This window comes from Eptatretus burgeri, chromosome 4, assembly GCF_056783735.1.
Source record: "Eptatretus burgeri isolate ZD-2024b chromosome 4, Ebu_testis_v1, whole genome shotgun sequence".
NCBI lineage: Eukaryota > Metazoa > Chordata > Myxini > Myxiniformes > Myxinidae > Eptatretus > Eptatretus burgeri.
Genome location: NC_140964.1, coordinates 87,835,287 through 87,853,720, shown reverse-complemented (window position 1 = coordinate 87,853,720; position 18,434 = coordinate 87,835,287). Strand labels below are relative to the sequence as shown.

Genomic DNA, 18,434 nt, shown 5'->3' with positions numbered 1-18,434 from the left:
CAACCAGGTCATACTTACTCAGTCTACAGCTTGCTCTACCTTGTCAAACACTCTCCCTCACACTACCCCCCCTTCTCTCCTCCCACAAATTATAAGTTAAATTACTACTTCCACTTTTTTGCCCTCCTCGTATCTCTGAACTAAAGGACATCGATCGCAATTGAAAAGTATGGGGGGGCATGCGAGCGCATAGCATGGAGCCAATATGGTGTGGCGTCCGGGGCCCTAAGGCGGACTCCAGAAAATGGATCATTCTGAGCAATGGTTCCTCATGCTACCTTTTCTGGGAAAATTCTTTTCTGGTGATGGGGGTTCAACTTTATTTTGTATACCACACAATCCAAATAATAAAGGATTGCCAAAACAAAAACAAAAAAAATCAAAGTAAGCAAGAGAAGAATGGGAAGAATCAAATGATTTAAAAATCCAATGTGAGCAGCTGTATGTCGCAAACAGCACTCCAACCTGTTAACGTTTTTTTTTCCATTTCGAAAAAAAATCAAATAAAACATCTGAATTCTATCTGATATTTTGCAGTCAAGTCGAAAGCAACATGATGGACTGGAAATAATGTCTGAAAATGTAAAATTAAGGCAAAAACGATCAAGATGGAAGGCCTGGCATCATATGCTCTCCCACTGGTGCTACACGGTCCACATTTACAAAGAGAACTTGCATCGACATTCCTTTCCCTCCCACTTCCACCCCCCCCGCCCCCATGGAACACCCGGGGAGGGGGCAAATTAAGAAGCTACAATCTTTAGTGTAGTAGATAGTAAAAAAAAAAATCGTGCAAATTATGATACAAGCATCAAATCTGGCATTTCTGTTCTGCAGGGTCTTCTGATCAAATCTGCCCGATTGGCCATTTAGAAATCCAAATTTTGAAAAATTTGAAAGAAAAAAAAAAAAACTTCAAAAGAATTTGAAGTCTCAACTGGCTGAAATTCTTGAAACGCAAGTGAACATCCCAGACAGAGAACCAAGGGGAGATGCAGTCATCATTGATGGCTCAGCACTTATCAATGTGATACCTCCACGCACTTCAAAGATATTTGATGACGATGCTCAAGGCCCAGTCACACCTTGACGTTTTATCCAGCTTATGCCGATTTTTGAAAAATTTGTCTAAAACGCTGGCACACGTCGAATACGTTATGGGTAAGTTTTGGAAACATTGAGAGCACGCTGAAAAACACTGCCATACGTCATAGTACGCTGGCTTTCATCGTTGTACTTTGCGGTTGTCCTCAAATTTTAGCATGCTTGAAATTTGTTAGACTTATGCCAGCGTATGACTCACAAGTTCCGCTACGCTGGCCATAAGTTGTAGGCACGTTATGCGATCGTTGACACACGTCGACACACGTTACTTGTAAGTTAATCATAAGTCGAAACACGTCTAGGTAATGTTTAGCGTACCCAAAACTTATTTCTAACCTATGAGTAACGTGTTGCAGGCACGTTACGCGATCGTTGACACACGTCACTTGTAAGTTACTCATAAGTCGAAACACGTCAATGTAATGGTTAGTGTCAGTGTTCCAGACTCCCTGGTTTTTTTTTGGTTTTTTTAATTTTTTTTTTCTTCGGTATGACGGTGATGTTGACACTACGATTTCTAGTGCGGTTATGATTTTAATCGTCGAGCGGCAGCCTATTAATTATATTATATTATAACCGCACTAGAAATCGAAGTGTCAACATCACAGTCATACCGAAGAAAAAAAAACAAAAAAAAAACAGGGAGTCTGGAAAACTGACGCTAACCATTACATTGATGTGTTTCGACTTATGAGTAACTTACAAGTAACTTTTGTCGACGTGTGTCAACGATCGCATATCGTGCGTACAACTTATTCCCATCGCATGCGGAACGTGAGGCATACAGCAAGTACGTTGTAAAATGTTTAACACGTTTAAAAGTACAAGACGTACTCCACTTACTACGACGTATGATAGCGAACTTGAGCGTTCTATTCACGTATACCAAACTTACCCATACCGTATTCGACATGCGCCAGCGTTTTAGACGCATTTTTCAGAGGCCGGCATATGCTGGCAAGATCGCCAAGGTGTGACTGCGATGTTGACACTTCCATTTCTCCGGCGGTTATGATTTGAATCATTGTGCGGCAGCCTTTTAATAGGCTACGCCACATGATCGTCGGCGATACGTGCAGCGCGCTATGCATAAGTTAGACTATCGTTGGGCAGAGGTTGTGAATGCAGACAACAGGCTAAGCATTCGTTGGTATAAGTTATCTATAAGACAACGAAACGTTCTGTTATGCATACGACCAACTCGTTATGAATACGTCCGAATCTTTAAAAAAAAAACATCAAAAGTTCAGCATAAGCCAGCGTTTTACATACATTTTGATACGTTGCCATTGCTGGCTAAAACGTCAAGGTGTGACTGGGCCTTAAAGAAGACATCATCCCAAAGGTGGAATCCTATGGTGCCAGGTACGAGAGGGTGGACGTAGTGTTTGATGTGTACAAGAAGTCAAGTCTGAAGTCTGAGGCAAGGTCGAAAAGGGGGCAAGGAATCAGAAGAAGAGTGACAGGAACCAGTAAGACTCCAAGTAACTGTAGAAGCTTTCTTCGAGATGACAGCAACAAGACTGAGCTGTTTCACTTCCTTGAGGAAAACATGTGTGAAGCACAGACGACAAACAAGCACAGTCATTGTCACAAAAGGAGAAAATGCCATTAGCAACACAAGGAAGTCACTGGATGCTGTGTCTCCATGTTGTCATGAAGAAGCTGACACTCAAATATCTGTACACGCCAGGGATGCAACGATGGATGGTAGCAAGTCCATTATCATTAAGGCTAATGACATGGACGTACTAGTCATAGCAATATCTGTACTGCCATCCTTAGAGGAACTAGGTCTTGAGAACACGTGGATTGCCTTTGGCCAAGGAGCCAAGGTGCGATGGATTCCAGTCCATGAGGTAGTTTCTGCAATAGGGCCTGAGAAAGCTCGAGGGATCCCATACTTCCATGCGTTCACTGGATGTGACAATGTCTGCCTTCTGCGGTAAAGGGAAGAAAACTGCATGGCAGACTTGGAACGTCTTTGATGATGTTTCTGAAATATTCACCAATCTCAGCCAGCATCCAACATTGATTCGTGATCTTGCCTTTTTTGAAGTTTTTTTTTTTTCTTCAAATTTTTCAAAATTTGGATTTTCAAATGGCCAATCAGGCAGATTTGATTAGAATCCCTCGGAGAACAAATGTGCCAAATTTGATGCTTGTATCATCATTTGCACGATTCCTCTCAAAAATTGCTGTTATCTGCCCCACTACTTTGTCTGAGGAGTAATGAATTATGATGGACCCTTACTCCCCCTGGCAAGTTTGGTCGAGACTGGATAACTAATGACCAAATGTGTCGACCAAAAGCAGACACCAAATTGCATATTATAACATGATGATGTTGATGTAACTTGATAAGCTAGTGCTACAAGCTATCGAGTCCATGCATGCTATCGAGCGGTTTTGCAGCCGAATGTATTTAATTATGTTCGGGCCGATGATAGTTCATGCAAACAATGTTCCCAAAAATCATTTTAGCATTAATCCACTTGCTAAGTAATTAATCCCTCATTCAAACTTTTCATAAAATGTATTAAATAAATGTCAAGGAAAACTGCTTCATAATTCTTTGTGAGTCTAGCGTTCACAATTTTTGTTTTCCAGGGCCATCTCTCTGGGCATATCTCATGCTATTGATAGTCTTGCATTCTGCCTTACTCTCCAAACTGTCTGCCTATGGCATCCAAGGCCAACTTCACAGATGGCTTACTGACTTCCTCGTAGTCGACATGTGGCTCTCAATGGAAACCTTTCATCTTCTCTCCCCGTCATGGCTGGAATGCCCCAAGGCAGTGTTCTGGGACCAGTCCTTTTCCTGGTAGTCATAAATCATCTCTCTGACTCTCTGGAGAATCCTCTTTATCTACTTGCTGATGACTCCACCCTCTGCCGTGACATCCCTCATCCTTCAGACAGGCAGGCTGCAGCCTCTTCCCTCTCTTCAGAACTTGAAAAAAAAAAATCACAAGCTCGTCAAAAACGTGGAATATGTCTTTCAATCCTGACAAATGTCACACTCTCACGATGTCTCTCCGAAAGGACCGTCTGGTGAACCCTCCTATCTACTTTCTTAACAATCTTGAAGAAGTTCAGTCATGCAAACTCTTGGGTCTCTTTCTTGGGCAAACCACATTTCAAAGTTGGCCTCCAAAGCCAGCGGCCGACTGGGCATCCTCTGTTGTACAAAATCCTACCTTGGCACACCTGAATTCCTATCCGCTTACAAGGCTTTCATTTGCAGCTTGATAGAGTACTTCTCTCCCCTGAGCTGACTCCCCTTCCTCACATCTTGCTCAGCTAGATGACATGGAGACTAAGGCCTTTAAGATTATTGGAATCTCCCATGATGAAGCTGAGTCGATGGGCCTATCACTTCACCATAGCACACAGGTCCGTGGTCTCTCTGTCTTATTCCACCTCCTTTCTGGTCTTAAACCCTCTGCTCTTCACAGGCTTTGTTGGTCCTCCCCTCCTTTCCCAGTTGCGCATCACTCGTCTGTCTGTGTCCCTTCTACTTTATTGTCGGTTTGTCAACATATGTCTCTGTTCCCCACTGTATTGTGCTTCCCTCTTTCATCCCTCTTGTCTCCTGCTCCTCTTGCTGTACGTTCTGTGTGTCAGCTCTCATACGAGCCTCGACGGTGTATACACACACAAAAAAAACTCCCCTCTGTCATTTAGCTTGTCCATTAGACTCAATCTTGATATAAACATGAATAATGAAGCGTAGAGTTAAAAAAAAAATGTCCTTTAAAGAGGACAATTCTTAAGCGAACATTTCCCTACTTAATACATCAAAATTGGGAAACTACCCAAAACACGGAGCATACTAACCTATACATTTCTAACTGTTCTAAAGTAATATCTACATATCTACCCCCCCCCCCCTTATAAATGTTCCAGAAGGCTTGCAATATGCATAATGGTAACCTATAATATTGACTTGCAGAAGCCTATGGTAAAAATACCACAATACAAAAAAATATTTCAAAAATGAAAGCCTTTTATTCTTGTGCTGGTTGAAAGAGTTCAAAAAAGAGAAGATATATATATATATATATATATATATATATATATATATATATATATATATATATATATATATATATATATCTCTTAACAGCAAATACTTCTTTCTTCCTTTTTTTCCCCGAGAGCGATCGAGATAGCAGTCTGTTGCCTATACACTGCCTGGAATCAATTTTGTTTCGATTTGTTTGGATTCATTTGAAGCAACTTTAGCTTAATAAGTTTATTCTCTCCGAGGAGGGTTTCTGAGTTTCAGGGTGAACCACGGACAGCAGAGGACTATTATATACAGTACCTTCAGAAGGTATTTACACCCCTTGACTGACACATTTTGCTGTGTTGCAGTCTGAATTTTAAATGGATTAAATTTTTTAAAAATTTGTCGCCAATCTACACAAAATACCCCATTATGACAAAGTGAAAACATGTTTTTCGAAATTTTTCCAAACTAATTAAAAATTGAAAAGCTGAAATGTCTTGTATCAACAAGTATTCGACCCCCTGAGTCAATACTTTGTAGAAGTGCCTTTGGCAGCGATTACAGCTTCGAGTCTTCTTGGGTATGTCTGTATCAGCTTTGGACATCTAGATTTGGGGATTTTTCTCCCATTCTTCCTTACAGATTTTCTCAAGCTCCATCAAGTTGGACGGGGAGCCTCGGTGAACAGCAATCTTCAAGTCTTTCCACAGATTCTCAAAAGGATACAAGTCTGGGCTTTGGCTGGGCCACTCAAGGATTTTCACATTCTTGTTCTGAAGCCATTCCAGTGTTGCTTTAGTTGTATGCTTGGGGTCATTGTCCTGTTGGAATGTAAATCTTTGCTTCAGTCAAAGGTCTTTTGCACTCTGAAGCAGGTTCTCAAGGATTTGTGTGTGTTTGGCTCCATTCATTGTTCCCTCTATCTTTACAACTCTCCCAGTCCTTGCCGCTGAAAAGCATCCCCATAGCATGATGCTGACACCACCGTGCTTCACGGTCAAGATGGTGTTAGATGGGTGATGAGCTGTGCTCGGTTTCTGCCAGACGTAGCACCTTGCTTCAGGCTGAAGAGTTCAATGTTCCTCTCATCAGACCACATAATCTTTTGCCTCATGCTCTCAGAGTCTTTCACGTGCCGTTTTGCAAACTCCAGGGGTGCTGTCATGTGCCTTTTTCTCAGTAGTGGCTTCCATCTGGCTACTCTCCCATAAACCCCCAATTTGTGAAGTGCTGCAGACATTGTTTTCCTTCCGGCAGGTTCTCCCATCTCAGCCAAGGAACTCTGTAGTTCTGTCAGAGTGGTCATTGGGTTCTTGGTCACCTCCCTGATGAAGGTCCTTCTTGACCAGTTGCTCAATTTTGTAGGATGGCCAGCTCTAGGAAGAATCTGAGTAGTTCCATATTCTTTCCATTTCCTAATGATGGAGCTCACTGTGCTCTTGGGGATGTTCAACACTCTAGAAATTGTTTTATACCCTTCCCCAGATCTATGCCTCCTCACAATTCTATCTAACAGTTCTATGGACAGTCCCTTTGACTTCATGGTGGAGTTTCTGCTCTGACATGTACTTTCAACTGTGGGACCTCATATAGAAAGGTGTGTTTCTTTCTAAATCATGTCCAATCAATTGAATTGGCCACAGGTGGACTCCAATCAACTTGTTGAGACATCTCATGGATGATCAAAGGAAATTGGATGCACTTGAGCTCAATTTGGAGTGTAGTAGCAAAGGGGTTGAATACTTATTGACGCAAGACGTTTCAGCATTTTATTTCTCATTAATTTGTAAAAAAAAATTCTAAAAACACGTTTTCACTTTATCATTACGGGGTATTTTGTGTAGATCAGTGACAATTTTTTTTTTAGTTTAATCCATTTTAAATTCAGGCTGTAACACAACAAAATGTGACAAAAGTCAAAGTCAAGTGGCGTGAACACTTTCTGAAGGCACTGTATACGAGCAGGAGCCCATGGAAAGAATACCATGACAGAAAAGCCTTCGCGTATTTATTATCAGAGTGTACACAAATGAATGGTGGTGTTTCATGACATTGCTATTAAGTCACTACCATAATACCCAGCATTATATGCATGTCCACTTATTTATGTAATACTGAACTCGTATCATTTTGTTAACAGTAGTGTTTCGTGTTCCAGTGTTGGGTTGTAATGACTACCGATCAAGAAAAGGCAGCATGTGGTCTGTTGTTCGGAACAAAATGGATATCGATATGATGTGTGCCGTGTTGTTCATGGGGCACACATTGAAGTTGTGCAATACCATTTCAAAAACCCTTTGGATAAAACTGCAATACTGTATTCAAAAAAAAAAAAAAACTTTTGAGTTGTTGAATCAAATAAACAAAAGTACAATGCACAGTGAATATCTGATTTTTTTTTAAAATAAATCTTCTTACAAAACCTCACCATTCAATTATGTACACTCTTGTGTACTTAAATTAACGGTGAGGTTTGGAAGATCAGACACCCTCCCCCAGGGTCGGATTAAGACAAACTAGGACCCAGGAACTGAATCTGTCTGTAAAGGGCTCCCCTCCACAATGGTATTGATCAAAACAATCCCGATTTCAACTGAAAGCCAAATTTATTGATTGGCAGATTTGCATGGCCCCTCCCCCCACGTACAGAGCTGCAAAGCTATCTGAAGATGAAAATGCCCCTCCCCCTCCCTTGTACATAGCTGTAATGCTACCTGCAGATGTGCATGCCGCCTCCCCCTTCCCCTTGTAGAGAGCTACGATACCTGCATATGTGTATGCCCCTCTCCCCCCTTGTGGAGACCTAAAACGTTACCTGCAGATGTGCATGCCCCCCCAACCCTTGTACAGAGCTGCAGTGCAACCTGTATGCCCCCCCCACCACCCCCTTTGTAGAAAGCTACAACACTACCTGCAGATGTGCATGCCCACCTCCCCCTCCTTTAACAGAGCTACAACATTACCTGCAGATGTGCATGCCTCCTCCCCCCCAACCCCCTTGTAGAGAGCTACAACGTTACCTGCAGATGTACATGCTCCCCTTCCCTTCCTTGTTCAGAGCTACAACACCACCTGCAGACGTGCATGCCCCCTTCCCACTCCTTATACAAAGCCCTCCCCCTCCTTGTCCTTATACACACTAATTCAACTCGCTGAATTCAACCACCAACTATTTTAAGGTCAATATAAGCCAAAAGGTTGACAAAGGCCAAATTTCTGAAATCCTCAATTTTCATCTGATTGACTTGAAATTTGAACAGGATTTTCATAAAAATAAAGGATCTTCGGGAAAATCTTTGAAAATCTTCGTAGGAGAAACTGTTTAACCGATCAATGCAAAATTTAACTAATTGATTGACTCCCCATGGGAAATCGGTTTGATAAAGATGATGTCATCAGTCACATGGTCTGGCAGCCATATTGGATCAAAGCAAAAAACATAACCTTAAAAAAACAAGAGTTGGCTCGCACCAAGTCCTTCTCAAGACAGTGCAGGATATGTATTCTGTGAATACCATCAAGTTACTAAAAAGAGTGAAAAAGGAAAGACCAATCATCCATGGCTCACCAAGTCGACTATCAACTCCTTAACTACAAAAATAGGCTGTATCAGCGCTTCTTACGTAATCCTTCTGAGAATAATGGGCAACATTAGAAGGGTTACCGTCATGGCATAATCTATTACAAGCCTGGTGTTGGCTTAATTGTTGGGGTGGTGGCTTGGGATCCGATGATCCTGAGTTCAAATCCCACTCAGTGGTTGAATTAATATCAGGAGGGGTGGACTCTGCCTGTCATCCTTCTGAGGTTGGCAAAATGAGTGCCAGCTTGCTGGTATACTGTGTCGGAGTGGTGACCTGTCCAGTATTGTACCCAATAGCCAAGGAGACTGCTTAGGCAGCACCAACCCTCTGCACAGAGTTTGGTCCCAATGGATGGATGTAATTTATTAACCGCTACTATCTGACTTGCCAAAACAATTTATTACATCAATAAGTAACATGAATAAAAAATAATACGAAGAATACTTGGTGTGAAATAAAATTATTGGTAAAGGTAATAAAGCGGATATTCTGGAAAAAGTGGTTGGAGATTGAGTCCAATCATAGAGATATTGCCGATTCTTTCAATTCATATTTTACTAACATTGGTGCAGCACTAGCAAGTAACAATGGCATATCACGAGATAACTAACATGAACTTCAGGGACTATTTGCTCAACTCCAATGCATGATCTTTTTTTTTCCCTTCTACCAACAAATTATTTAGAAATAATTGAGATTGGCACTTAACTCAATATTGCCACTCGTTGTGGCTTTGATGAAATTCGTTCTTCTGTGGTAAAGTCTGTCATATCTTTTATTTCTCACCCTTAGTCCATTTCTTCAATCTATCTTTTCTTACTGGTTCTGTTCCTCTGAATCTGAAGGTTGCTAAAGTTACTCCCATTTTCAAAAGTAGTGATCGTCAAGCCATTCATAATTAGACCCATACCTGTTCTGCCGTGTTTTTCTAAAATTTTAGTGAGGCTTGTTTATAACCATCTAACCAAATTTCTCTCTAAATTTAACATTATTTTTGATCAGCATTTTGGCTTTCATGGTCAGCACTCCACAGATATGGCTCTTATTCACACGACAGATTTAATTTCAAATTCCCTCTCTGACATTGTATAGCGCTGGTGTTTTCATTGACTTGTTCAAAGCCTTTGATATGATTGATCATAGTATTCTTCTCTCCAAATTTGATTTTTATGGTGTTAGAGGTTGTATTCTTTAATTATTTAAAGACTATCTTACCAATAGGCAACAATTTACAGTTGTTAAAAGCTATAATTCTTCATGGAGAGCTATTAGCCATAGAGTTCCCCAAGGATCTATACTTGGGCTTCTTCTTTTCCTATTATATGTTAATGATCTACATACTTCTTCTTTATTATCTTTTTTTCTCTTTGCTGATGATACAACTATCATGTACTGCAATCCTTGTGACTCTTTGATCAATACTCTTAATAGTGAGCTCATTAACGTTTCATCCTTTTAAATCAAACAAACTCTCCATAAATCCCAATAAAACCAAGTGTATGTTCTTTAGAAAATCCATCAAACCTCTGTCTGACACCATTTCTTCTATCTCTACTGACAAGGGCATACCGTTTAAACTCCGTACGTTCCTTCCTCCATATGTTGGCACCTCACAGAGATATTTATCCTCCCTGTATAACACCTTATATTAATTCTCCCTTACCTGAACTATTGTAACATTGTCTGGGCACGCTCTAGTAACAATCAGCTACACTCACTCTCAGTCATTAAAAAGTGTGCCATAAGGATCGGTACCCTTTCTCATCCACGGGACCACAATGCACCTCTTTTCACCAAACTCGACTCATTGACACTTTTTGGCATTAACAAATTACATACAGCGATATTTATGTACAAGCATATCAACAAACTTCTTCCACAACTCTTTTTATCTTACTTTCCAGCAATCCAAGACATCCACACCAATTTCACAAGATCACAAGATAACTTATTTCTACCTTTCACTTGCACATCGTCCTCTATTAATACACTACATTATTTTGGCCACATCTTTGGAATAGTGTTGATTGAGCAGTCAAGGAGCAGTTGTCCGTCGGTCGGTTTAAGTCTTCTTCTAAACAAAATTTGATCAGGTATTATTGAAAGGTTCCTTTCATACACAGTGATTTGTTATTCACTCTTGCAACTCTTCACCTTGTTATTTCATTCTTTTTTTATCTGTTTATTGTTGTTGTTGTTATTCTTGACCATTTTCCCTTAATTATTTGCCATTCGGTAGTTTTGGTCCAATTTGTCATTTATTTTGTTAGTCCATAGGCATATCAATACAAGCCATGGCTTCTGAATATGCCTTTCGTATTTACTTCTCTATGTGTTATTTTGATTGCATCCTTCTGAGTTCACCAAGTTCGGGAACTATTACTTTTGTATATTTTTGTTTTATTATACTTGTATCAGCAACTATGGAAATAAATGTCTTGAAATTGAACAATTGAAATGTGCAGGTAGCATTGTAGCTCTGTAGTTAGTGGAATACTAGAAAGTGCGCAAAATATAATTTTATATTAGTACTTTTTCATATAATTCTGAAGCAACGCGAAGGTATTCAGTGGTAAAAAAAAATACCATGACAGAAAAGCCTTCGCATATACTGTATTATTTAGTTATATCTGGTTTGAAAAGAATCGGTTTTTCAGAAATCCTTTCCGATTTAACTCCAGATTTCGACATAATTATTTAGGCCATGACTTTCGATCACCAAATATGGAATCAGATTTTGAATATCAGCTTTTAATAATCCTATATGATACATTATTCAAGTTCATGCAACATTGTACTCTTGCTCAGCACAATGATGGGGTGTGAAGACCTGGAGAAAGCAAAGTTGACATATTATTATGGAGATATAGATATTAAATAGAATAACATATTATTGTATAAATAAATAATATAGATTTTTTTGAAAGAAAGAAAAGAAAAAAGAAAAATACAGATAAGAAAAATTATTATATCGAATTGAGAAAAAGGTAAAAAGAAGATATATCGAAGAGAATATCGGACAGCCTCCCACTGGAGAAGCAAATAATAATAATAATCGAGGAGTGCTTTGCACCATGGGATGACGTCCCGCGTCTGACTATCGGGTTGGGGGTCATCGGTGAAAAAGCATTTAGCTCCATAAGCATCGATCCCCTCAACACCTTAGAGTATTCATGTATAGAATAGATCTTTTAAAATTCAACTTGGAAATCATGCCGAGATTTCACAATTTTATATGCCATATCAATGCAAATAGACAAGTTAGTTGATGTAGGCAGAGCATTGTGCAGGCATATGGTGCATTATGTGAGAGAGAGAGAAAGAGAGAGAGAAAGAGAGAGAGAAAGAGAGAGAGAAAGAGAGAGAGAAAGAGAGAGAGAAAGAGAGAGAGAAAGAGAGAGAGAAAGAGACAGAGACAGAGACAGAGACAGAGACAGAGACAGAGACAGAGACAGAGACAGAGACAGAGACAGAGACAGAGACAGAGACAGCGACAGAGACAGAGCCAGAGACAGAGACAGAGACAGAGACAGAGACAGAGACAGAGACAGAGACAGAGAGAGAGAGAGAGAGAGAGAGAGAGAGAGAAAGAGAGAGAGAGAGAGAGAGAGAGAGAGAGAGAGAAAAGAGAGATTGTATTTACTGCGTTTTATAATATTAACATTCACAGGAAGAAAATAGCTAAAGCAGTACTTCATATCCAAACAATACACAACTCCCACAATGTCTTCTGAAACACAATGATCACATGGATATCAACGCATCAGTTAATTTTACAAGAGGACACTGCCAAGGACATAGGTCTTTGGAGAGGTTCATTTTACAGTTTTATCATTTTGAATGCAGCCTGTAGGTGCTGTTTGCATCATTGCTGGGAGCGTGGATGTGGTACTGATGCAGGGCCCCCTGCTTCAAATAAGCTGGTACTCATCTTGCCAACCTCAAAAGGATGACAGGCAGAGTAAACCCACCTGGTGTTATTTAAACGGCAAACAGGGACTCGCATTCAAGGTCCGAACATCTTAAGGCAACCACCTCAACCGTTAAGCCAACACCAGGCTTATTTTACAGTTAATGTAACAGTAAATGACAGTAGATGTAAAAGTAACTGATTTGCTTTACCTCCTCAACACCAATTTGTTGAATTTATGTGCACAATAAAACATGACAGCATACTATATTGCATTTGTGCATTCGCTCTTTTTTATTTTTGGAAACAATTGTGCATGGCATCAGCTTTCCATCACGAAAATCCAAACAGCCCCCTGATCCCTGCGTATCGTAGCATGTGATGAAGATACTCTTTTTTTTTGTCTGCAGGCACCACTGACCAAACAAGATACTGTGAGACAATCCATGGGGAATGCATGTCAGGAATGACGGCTCAGGAGCAAACATGCTACCTCGATCGTGCTTTGATAAATGTGTGACAATGAGGAACTTTTTCTCTTTTCATTTGCATGTGGTGCTGAATGTGTTCAAAAAAAAAGAAAAAAAAGGAACAACAAAGGAATACAAATTTCATGACTGATAATTTCAAGAAAAAATTCAAATTGGTGGATAATCAAGTGCGTTCCAATACAAGTGCTCCAAAATTAAGGAAGACTTCATTTCAAACCAGAACTGCACGTCCTTAAAACACACAAACAATCAATTCCCAATTGTAACAAGGAAACGGTCAGTGCTACGATTTAGTTTCTGACAATCAACAATAAGCTTCCCAGAAGATCGCAATCCCAACCCTTCTTTGAAAACAAACAAACATCAATTACAATATATTTATTTTTGGAGATGACGTTTCAAAGAGGACGTTTCAAAAGTTTTGTCGGGAAAATCCACTACATACCAGGGTCTGCTCGTATGTGAGTGCAGAAGCATGCTGCGGGTCCTCTCCGCTCTCCATTGCTCTGTGGAAATGCAAACTTGTTACCTCTCCCACGATCCTGGAGAGAAAAACACACCCGGGCAGCTTTTTGAATCACAAGTCACGTAGTTTTATCTCCACGCTCCACTTACTACTCACAAACACCCACACAACCCCACCCACCCACTACCACCACCACCACCACCACCACCACCACGACCCTTGTCGTTCCCCTCCCCTCCCATCCCAAACAGGCAGAAAGCTATAACCATGTAGATAATTGCACTGCAGACTGATTGGGCTCAATCATCATTGCCATTTGGATACTATTGCTCACGTTTTGGCAACCTTGACTCCAGCAAATGATATGTGAGGAATTGCATATTTTTCCAACCCCAACACCATAAACACACAGAGTTTATCTTCCTTACACAGACGTCAGTTTACATTGTACGAAGGAATGTTGAAAAGTAACGGCTCCTATTCTTTTTCTCCAAAACAGGTACACATATTTGAATGAAACAAAGACAGATACGAACATCAATCTTTATTCTATTCTACCATGGTGGTTATTTATTTCTCAACGTTATCACCACCACAGTCTACACATTTCTGCCAACATTCAAGTAGTTTTGTGATGCCATCACAACAGAACTGTGCATTCTGCTGACTTTACCAGTGCTTCACAGGGACCTTGACATAATCGGTGGGAAAAAAAATGTTCTCCACGAAGGTGTTCCTTAAGTGTAGAGAAGAGATGAAAAATCTGACGCAACCAAGTCGGTGCTAGTGATCCTTTGTGATGCTATTCCATTGACCATATCTTACTCTCAGGATCGTAATGATGCACCCAACTCTCATCTCCAGTCATCTCATCCCAACATTCATCTCATCTCCAGTCAACTCATCCCATCACTCATCTCATCTCATCGCAACTCTCATTTCCAGTGCTTCATACTTCACAGCACTGACAATGTTGTGCTGCTCTCTACCATCTTCACTCACATTGCACTGAGTCATCGAGTGTCAGAATCATGAAACTTTGCAGCCAGTGGCAGGAACAACTGAAGTGTAGACTGCGTTTTATTTCATTTTAATATCTTTACCTGCTTTGGAGAAAAATAATAGGAGGCATTACTTTTCAACATGCCATCGTCCTTAATGTTTACGTATGTGTAATTTAGGATGAATAAGCAAATTGTTTATACAGACGAGGTTAAAGAGAGAAACTTGCTAATGTTATTCCAATGCCTTCAAAATTGTCAAATAATACATAAATCACAGAAATAAGATATTCATACATCATATAATTGTACAATGTGAATCAATTCCCCTAGTTATTCAATTACACCTCAGCATGAAAAGCACAGGTCACTTAAATATTTCATTCACAAAAATGGTGGAACCAAATATCAATTTTACCAAAGAAGCATCATTCAAATACCTTGGATTATAAGAAAGCCACCAAATATGTCACAAATAAATACGCAAAATAATTACCAAAGGTTACCTGTGTAGAACGAGGCTGATCCTGAGAACATATCTCACCTCAAGAAACAAAATCAAAACCATCAACCAACTTGCAATACCAGTGTTCCAATACAGCTGCGGAAAAATAAACTGGCCACAGGCGGAAATCGATAAACTCGATATCAAAATAAGGAAACTCTTCACCATCCACAAAATGTTCAACAAAATCAGTGCATCCCAGGAATTACCACTTACAAAGCTTTTGTCCATAGCCTGATGGAGTACTGCTCTCCCCTCTGGGCTGGTGCTCCTGCCTCCCACCTTTCTCGGCTTCACGCTGTCGAAACCAGGGCATTTAAGATCATCGGCATCTCCCGCAATGAAGCTGAGTCTTTGGGCCTCTCACTCAATCACCGCAGATTGGTCGGTGGTCTTTCTGTCTTCTACCGACTCCTCTCCAGCCTTGCCCCCCCTGCTCTCTCTGCGATTTGTCCCCACCACATTTCCACAGGGCGCTCAAGGTCTGCAAACAACCCCCTTCTGGTAAAACTACCAAAATCATGAAATCACTGCTCATCTTCACTCTTTCATTCCTCTTTTTTCCTGCCTTTGGAATAAACTTCCTCACTCTATTCTTTCCCATTCTTCCCTCCAGGCTTTCAAAACAGCTGTTCACCACCACCTCTTATCTTCCCCCATCCAAATCCTCGATCTTTTCTACCCCCGGTAATCCACCCAAGCCCACTTCCTTAAATTCCCCTGCTTTCCTTCCTGAAAGTCCCTGTAATGTCCATCTTCTCTTCGCCATGTTCCCCGTCCCATCCCCATCCCTCTCCCTTCCACAGTTCACCTAATGTGTCTGTTCCCCACTGTTTTGTCCCTTCCACTCCCGCCCCTCTTGTCTCATGCCCCCTTGCTGTGAGTTGTGTGTTTGCTCTCATACGAGCCTCGACAAGGTATACAAAAAAAAAAATGTATCTGCTGAGATACGGTAACGGCCTGATGGAACTCAACCAAGTGCACAGAATGACAACTGGAGGATTGGCTGAGAAGGTGAAAAGTTGAACAGACAACCGAACCCAATTTGTAAGCAAACATGAAGACAACAAGCCAGAAAAGGCCTCCCTCACCCACCAAGCAAAAAAATTCCAAAAACAGGTGTGAACAGATGTCACACATGAAACCAAAACAGCAATGAATACAGCCGCAACGATCACAAAAAAAAACACAAAAGAAAAATATAAAACGAAATACCAACAGATATACACCGACAACTGAGAGAACAACAAAAGAGCAGGGAGATATTAAAAGAAAAAAGAAAAAAAAAGACTTGGACATAGACAAACAAGGCTCATTTGAATGGCAGAGAAGGGGTCACCAAAACTGGGATAGACAACGCATCATTATAAATGCCCAAGACCAAGGACACTATACCAAATGGCTTTAAGAAGATGGCAGGACTGAGTCAATCAGCAAGTGTAGGTTCTGCAAGGTCGAAACAGAAAGTACGAGCCACCTTCTATCAGGATGTACAAAAAAACTCATGTCAGAGCAGCTGTACACACAAAGGCACAACAGGGTTTGTGGAGTAATCCACTGGCACATCTGCAAAAACCTCAATATCCCACTCTCAGAAAACTTGTGGAAACATGAACCAAAAGCAATCAGTGAAAACAAGGAACTGATTTGTACATACGACCTAATGATCCCATCGAGCGTGAACATAGAAAACAAAGCATTGCCACCTGATATAGTACTTAGGTATAAACAAGAAAAGAAGGCATTGCTAATTGTGGTGTCAGTACCCAGCAATTTTGGCCTCAACAACACAGAAGTCAAGAAAATGAACAAATTCCAAGAACTCAAGAATGAAGTGAAAAGACCTTGGAAGCTAAAGAATGCTGAAATTGTACCTTTGATAAATGGGGCAATGGGAATGATAAAGAAGAACCTCACGGATATATTAAAAACCATCCCTGGGAATATTACGTCAAACAAACTACAGTTGGAAGCTATCCGGGGCTTTGTGATGACCCTGAAAAGAGCTCTTAGAACAAAACTTTAAGAACAAGAAAACTTTACACAGATTGGCCCATGAATCGTGATCCTTATTGAAATGGAGGTGGATACTTCAAGCCCAGGAAGAACTTTGCTCCACCTTCTGAAACCTGCATATGGAGATATCAACCAATGACACACACACACACACACACACACACACACACACACACACACACACACACACACACACACACACACACACACACACACCATTCACTAGCCCAAAAATCGTGCCAATCAATCCCTCCCTCCCAACTACAATTCTTATTTTGTAGACAGCTGGTCAGATTTATCACCCTATGGTCAATTTGGTTGCAAGCAGCAACAACACGTACAAACACCTAATGCAAAACTCCTACAATAGGTCTTTGTTTGGAATAAGAAGTTGTTGTTGTTGTTTAGAGAAGCCAAAAGTGAAAGCTGCTTTCCAACTGCTAATTAGCTTATTTGGCTCAGCTTTCAGAAACTACAGCTACTCAAAACTAAACTTTCATTTGTCTCCCTATACTATGTTGCAGCTTTTCTATTTTCACACAAATTTAATCAAACTCTAACATAACGATCTGTGGAGCTCAAACACAAGAAACAACAAATGCTGAAATCTGCTGGCAAACAAACACCATGCAGACAAATACGAAAAGGTTTTGGCAGCGAAAAAAAACTTGAAGAAGTGCTCACTCAACACAGCCATTAAAAGTGCTCAAATTTGGCCGGGTAGAAAAGATTATTTTCCAGTCAACTGTTATCAAACTTACACAATCATCTTTCTCTTCTCTTGCTATCATTTATCAGTTAAATACTTTGTCAAACAGAATTCATATTTGGTTTGCAACGTTTGCTTGAGACTATATAAGAGAAAAGCTGTAAATGGAAAGAGGCCGTTTTGTCGACCACACCTGCATGAATGAGCACTATTCCAATTCCAGTGATCATGCTCAAAGCAGATTTTGCCCATAAAGCATTAAAAAAAAAATGCATCAAACTCAAAAAGGATATCAAGCTGGAGCGTAGCGAGAGCAGGCAATGGGATAATGGTAGAAGGGAGGAAGCACGAGGACACTGTCATGCAAACAATACGTAACAGCTAGGTGAAAAAAATAAAAAGGTGAAAGTAACAGCAGTGATACAACCTTGAAAAATTCAAAGCTGCATAGTATTCTTCCGTTGCATGCATTGCTAAACTGATAACCCAAATCAATCCAAGGCCTTTTGGGAGAATTTATTTCGGTTTAACATCTCATTGTAACGATTCTCTCGGGGCTCATTTACTTAAATAGTTCAATCATTTTTGTTAAAGTGTGACTTTTGTTGATAGCTGACGGCGTTCAGTAATCTG

The 18,434-nt window shown here is 40.4% G+C and overlaps 1 protein-coding gene across 6 annotated transcripts in view; it reads right to left on the bottom strand.

The window, feature by feature from the left end:
• LOC147028623 (chloride channel protein 2-like) overlaps positions 1–18,434 on the bottom strand; it is a 131,883-nt gene that overhangs the window by 72,823 nt on the left and 40,626 nt on the right. For 5 of the 6 annotated variants that reach the window (XM_085879230.1, XM_085879231.1, XM_085879234.1 and 2 more), the window contains one exon: positions 13,550–13,646. In XM_085879230.1, the coding sequence (XP_085735356.1) occupies positions 13,550–13,606 (57 nt within the window). In that variant the 5' untranslated portion in view covers positions 13,607–13,646. Of the gene's footprint in view, positions 1–13,549; positions 13,647–14,572; positions 14,674–18,434 lie in introns of all 6 variants that reach the window. The other variant, XM_085879235.1, reaches the window with a different exon arrangement.